Source organism: Apteryx rowi, unplaced genomic scaffold (assembly GCF_003343035.1).
Source record: "Apteryx rowi isolate R43461 unplaced genomic scaffold, aptRow1 scaffold_68, whole genome shotgun sequence".
NCBI classification, from domain to species: Eukaryota; Metazoa; Chordata; class Aves; order Apterygiformes; family Apterygidae; genus Apteryx; species Apteryx rowi.
The window spans coordinates 2,761,551-2,766,669 of NW_020450960.1; the positions used below are offsets into that span (position 1 = coordinate 2,761,551).

Genomic DNA, 5,119 nt, shown 5'->3' on the forward strand with positions numbered 1-5,119 from the left:
TTGTGCAACCAGAGCTGGCTCCAGCCCAGCGCCAGAGACACCAGGGCAGGATGCGGCCACGGTCCCCAGGCTGAGCAGGGGCTCGGGGAGGGCCCCCCCCCCCAGGACCCCCATCTCCCCTTTCGCAGCTGGGGCCTGGTTTGGTTTAGGAGGCTTGAAAGGGGGAGGAAATCTGGCCCCTTCCCTCGCCCCCTCCCCGCCGCTGCCGTCGCCGCGCGGCAGCTCCTGGCCCGCTTCTCCCGGTGCCCCAAACTCAAACCAGATGGTGCCCGGAAGAGCCAAGTTACGAAATTAGTGCTTCAGCCCGACGGGGGCAGGCTGGGGGTGCCAAGGAGAGACTCTCCCTCCCCCCTGCGGGGGGGGCCAAATCCTGCTTCCGTATCCCAGCACGGCTCCGCAGCAGCCCCCGACCCCGCGCCTGGACCCGGGGCCTGCGCTGATGAGGACTAATTGCCRCTGCGGCAAGGGAGAGGGCAGCTGCCCCAGTGCCTGGAGGTCACTGCTCCGAACCGGGCGGCAGCCTCTTCCCRGGAGACCCCCGGCGGTGCCAGCATCCCCCCCGGGAGCAGACAGTACCTGCTGGCTCGGTGGGAACATGGGAAGGTGCTCCCTGCTCGCCGGTGGGCATTGCAGAGCGCGTCCGAGGTGCAAAGACACGTCCCCTCCCCGGGCACCGGCTCTGTCCCAGGAAGGCGCTGAGCTCAGGAGCCGGGACGGTTCGAGCTTCCCACGAGCCCCCAGCCGGGATCGGGCAGTACCGTCCCCGGGCGAAGGACACCCGGACCAGGGTCCCATCCCCACGGGGGATGGATGGACACGCACCGGCCCTGGCGCCGCCGGCAGCGAGGGATGCTCCGGGAGCATGAAGGACACCGCATTACACGCCTCTGCAGGCTGCATGGTAATTGCCTCCGAAGTTACTCATTTGCTCCTAGATTAATTACCGCGTAATTTACTGCTTTGGGCTCCCGCGATAAGACGCTCGTTTGCAAGGCAGAGGGATGCCGGTCGCGCAGCCCGGGCCAGCRGCACCCCGCAAGGGCCGTGCCGGCTCCCCGCTCGGCGGCGGCCGCCCTCCTCCCCGGCAGCCACGGGCCGGGGGGACACGAAGCACCACGCCGCGGCCCCACGGCACCACAGAGAGTGAACTTTTATTTCCAACAACGACAGCACCTGCCCCGTGGGGTGGGGACGGTGGGGAGGGCCGGGAGGGGGACGGCCGGTGTCCCCCCGCCCCCGGTGCGGCGCGGCGCGTGCACACGGTGCACTGCGTGAAGAAACATCCCGGTAGAAAAGAACRACGATCCGACTCCCTCGGCGGCCGGTCCTGCCCCGCATGCGCACGTGCGTGTGTGTGTGCACGAGCGCGTGGGCGAGCGTGGGGGGGTGCACGGGGCCCCTCCGCCCCCGCGTCCGCAGGGAGGAGGGGGACGGGGGAACCGCGCGGCGGGAGCAGGCGGCCGGGGTGGGGGAGCGCGGTCCCTTCCCCGCGGGGACGAGCCGCCGGGGACGCCCGAGCGCGGAGGAGGACGGAGAAAACGCGGCGTCTCGGATGCTCCTGCCGGCGGAGGCGGCGCGGCGCCCCGGGGGCTCACACCTCCGTCTGGAAGTCGCCGTCGAGGCTCATGCCGGGGCTCTCCCAGTCCGCGCGGCGCAGCTCCAGCCGGTCCCGCTGGGCGCTGGGCAGCGAGCCCAGCGTCATCGCCTTGAACGTGCTCCACGGCTTCGGCGGCGGCGGCTGCTGCTCCTCGGGGCCGGCCGCGTCCTGCGGGGCCAAAGGGGGCTGCAGCGGGGGGCTGCGGCGTGCACGGTGCTCTCCCGCCGGGTGCAGCACCTGGGCTGGGAGCCACCCTCCTCCGTCCCATCCCGGGGACCCCCCCGGCCCCGTGCAGGATGGGGCGAATCCCCCCCCCCCCCCCCCGGGGCGCCCAGCCCAGCCCCGGGCACTTACGTTGGCCGCGCTCTTCTCCCCGCCGCCCGAAGAGACGCTCCACCGCTTCTCCCGCTGCGGGAGAGACGCAGCCCCGCTCAGCGCCTTGCATCTCCCCGGGGTGCTGCATCCCCCTGCCTTCCCCAAACGCCCCGGCCCGTCCCCAGCGCAGAGGCGACACGGACCGGCAGGGTGAGACGCAGGACAGGACCGCTCACCTTGGAGGTGCCGGTGGCCGGCGCCCGGTACCGGTCCAGCGTGTGAAACTTCTGGTTCAGCTCGTGGTAGAGCTCGGAGTGGCGCTTCCGCGTGTGCATCACCTTCTGCAGGGCGAGAGGGTTCCCCGCGGCGGTGGGCGCCTGCTGCCGGCACGGCCCCRCGCCCCGGCCCCAGCCGGCTCCCTCGCTGTCCCCCCAAACCGGGGCCCGGGATCTCTGCCCCGCGGCGGTCGCGGAGGCACGCGGGTCAATGCGAGGGCTCAAACGCCGCGCGGAGCCCCTTAACGCCGGCTGAGCCCGCCAGACCCCGCCTGCCCGCGAGCACCATCTCCTCCCGTAAAGCTAAAACACTCCTGCTCCGCGCTGGCGTTTTAATCGAGAGCTAATGCTCTTTATTGCCTGGTATAAAACTCCTCAGAGCTTGGCTTCTAGTCCAGCACATTTGCTTAAACCTGCCCAGGGCTGGGGTAGAGGTAATTACGGAAAAGGTGCTTTACGCCCGCTGCGCCCGTACGCGGCTCCCGGGGCCGGGGACCCCGGCGCCACCGCGGCAGGGCGAGGGACAGGCAGCGGGTGCCCGGTCCCGCCGCAGCGCTGCCGGCAATCCCCGCTGCATGGCAGAGCTTACCTCGAAATCCAGATCAGAGTATCGCAACCTCTTCCTCTGGCGGGGGACGCACAGGGCCCGGAGCAGGGACGAGGGAGGGAGGAGACGGACAACAAAACGGAGAGGTCCTTACACACGCAGCGGGCGGGAGCCAGGGCGGCAGGCGAGGGAGGGCGCTGGGGCCACGCGGGGAGCCCGGCCGGCGACACGGGGCTCGTGGCCGGGGTGGGGGGACATGCAGCTACTGCGCTCAGGGTGCAAAGCCCCAAGCGAAGGATAAGGTGCCAGGCGGTGAGCACAGGAACGGGGCAACGCGTGCAAAGTCGCTCGTGCACGCTCGTGCGGGCTCTCGCACGCTCTCCCCACCCTCGGCGTTTCCCCTCCCGCGCACGTCCCCTGGGACACGCGCCCGCGTCTCCCCGGGTGCCCGCGCTCACCTCCAGGGACCCCACTTTCATCGCCGAGCCGGGGACGGTGCGGGGCATGGTGCGGCTGCGCTCCGAGAGCTCCGAGGCCAGGATCTGCCGCACGGTGGGATGCTGCTTGAACTGGAGGCCGTAGGGATGCTTCACCGTCCCGTAGGGCTGGCTCAAGTTCACATTGATGTGGTCCACCGAGACGAAGCTGGGGTAGGCGTCCCCCTCGGCGCCGGGGCGCCCCTTCCCGCCGCCCGCCCCGTCCTCGGCGCCGGCGTTGAGCTTGCCTTCCTCCCGCTGGAAGGGCTTGAGGCTGGCGGTCCGGCGGGGCAGCACCATGTAGTCGCTCTCCAGCGGCGGCTCCTGGGCCCGCAGCCAGCTGTACTCCACCGGCCGCAGGCTGCTGTCCGTGCACAGGTACACGGGGCCCTGCGCCTCCAGGTTGACGTTCTTGGCCGGCGGCTCGCCGAGCTCGTTCAAGCCCGCCACCACGTTGGGCGTCATCTTGGGCACCTGGACCAGGATGCTGGCGGGCGGGATGTTCCCGGGCAGGCTGGAGAAGCCCAGGCCGCCCTCTGAGCCGGTGTTGAGCTTGGGATCTTCGTCCCCGTCCAGGGAGATGCGGGACAAGGTGCCCGTGATGGTGGCGGGGTTGCAGGTGTTCACCTCCTTGAAGAGCACTGCGGGCAGGGAGCGGGTCAGAGCCGCCGAGGGCGGCGTTGCGCCCRGCACGGCACGGCACGGCCCCGCGCTCCGCCGAGCCCTTCCCAGCGAGAGCCCTCACCTGTCTGACACGCCAGGTCAACGTCCTTTTCAAAATCTGTCTATAAAAATACAGAAAGAGGGGAAAAGAGAGAGAAAGAGAGAGAGAAGAGAGAGGGAGAGAGATGGGGAAATGAATGCATCTTGGCCAGCACCGGGGCTAAGGGGGTCTGCGAGGGGGGGGGTCCCAAACGCAGCCCCCGGGGGAATCCCGCAGCTGCCCCGCACCGGGCGCCGTGCCCGCCGCCGCCGCCGCGCTCACCAGGATCTGCACCTGCCCGTTCTTGCAGGAGTCGGGCGAGTTTTCGTTCTCCTCGCTCCTGCACACCCCCATCTGGCACTTCACCACGTCCTGGACCTGYGGGGACAGAGCCGGTCACGGCGCGCGGCCGGGGCAGCTCCCGCGGCCRGGGCTCCCCGCTCCCGCTCCCACCTCTCGCCGCAGGAAGCCGTGCACGGTGATGATGACGAAGCCCTGGACGGAGTTGAAGACGGCGAAGAGGACCTGGAAGAGGATGGAGCGCCGGTCGGTCATGGCGAGCACGGCCGACATCCAGGTCAGCGCCAGCAGGGGCAGGACCACGCAGGAGCTCCACAGCGATGCCCTGGGGCAGGGAGAGAGGGGCCGGGTGAGCCGGGCCGCGCCAGGGCTATCCTGGGAGAAACCCCCCGGAGCAGCGCCCTTCCTCCCCGCGAGCTCGGCAGTGCACGGCGCTGCACGTCTGCAGCGAGACCCGGAGCCAGAGCGCTGCAGAGCCCGAGTGCGTCCGTCTGTGCCCCCTTCCTCGGCGTCTCCGAGCCCGGACCGCTTGGGTGCTCGCCACACTGCCTGCATTGGGGTGAACGGGAAAGACGGGGCTCCCCCTCCTGCACCCCGAGCCCCTGCTCCGAGCACGTGGATCTGTGCTCCGGGGCTGGCTGCACACAGCAAGTCCGGGCTCAGGAGTAACCACAAAAAAGGGTTTTTTAGCAGTGCTTTTTGGAGCGGCTTCTGTTCCAGTTAAGCCCCAGTGGCAGCAGTGGGGTGGCAGTGCCCATGGCCCGGCCCTGGGGACACGTCCCCATGCTGACGTGCCGGGAAGGGGATCCTTGGAGACGCCCCAAGACCGGGGCCATCGTGTGCCCCGGCGCGACGTGCCCTCCACCGCCCCATCCCGGGGGGAGCCGAGTCGAGCCGAGCCGCCCC

General features: G+C 70.3%; 1 protein-coding gene across 1 annotated transcript in view; it reads right to left on the reverse strand.

Annotated features, from left to right (window-relative positions):
• Window positions 1-1,538: 1,538 nt before the first annotated feature.
• The window catches only part of ADGRB2 (adhesion G protein-coupled receptor B2), a 21,741-nt gene continuing 18,160 nt past the window's right edge, over window positions 1,539-5,119 (reverse strand). The window contains 8 exon segments of the mRNA XM_026085998.1: window positions 1,539-1,765; window positions 1,952-2,005; window positions 2,149-2,253; window positions 2,777-2,812; window positions 3,193-3,851; window positions 3,956-3,995; window positions 4,196-4,291; window positions 4,367-4,538. Coding sequence (XP_025941783.1) covers window positions 1,592-1,765; window positions 1,952-2,005; window positions 2,149-2,253; window positions 2,777-2,812; window positions 3,193-3,851; window positions 3,956-3,995; window positions 4,196-4,291; window positions 4,367-4,538 — 1,336 coding nt within the window. The 3' untranslated portion in view covers window positions 1,539-1,591.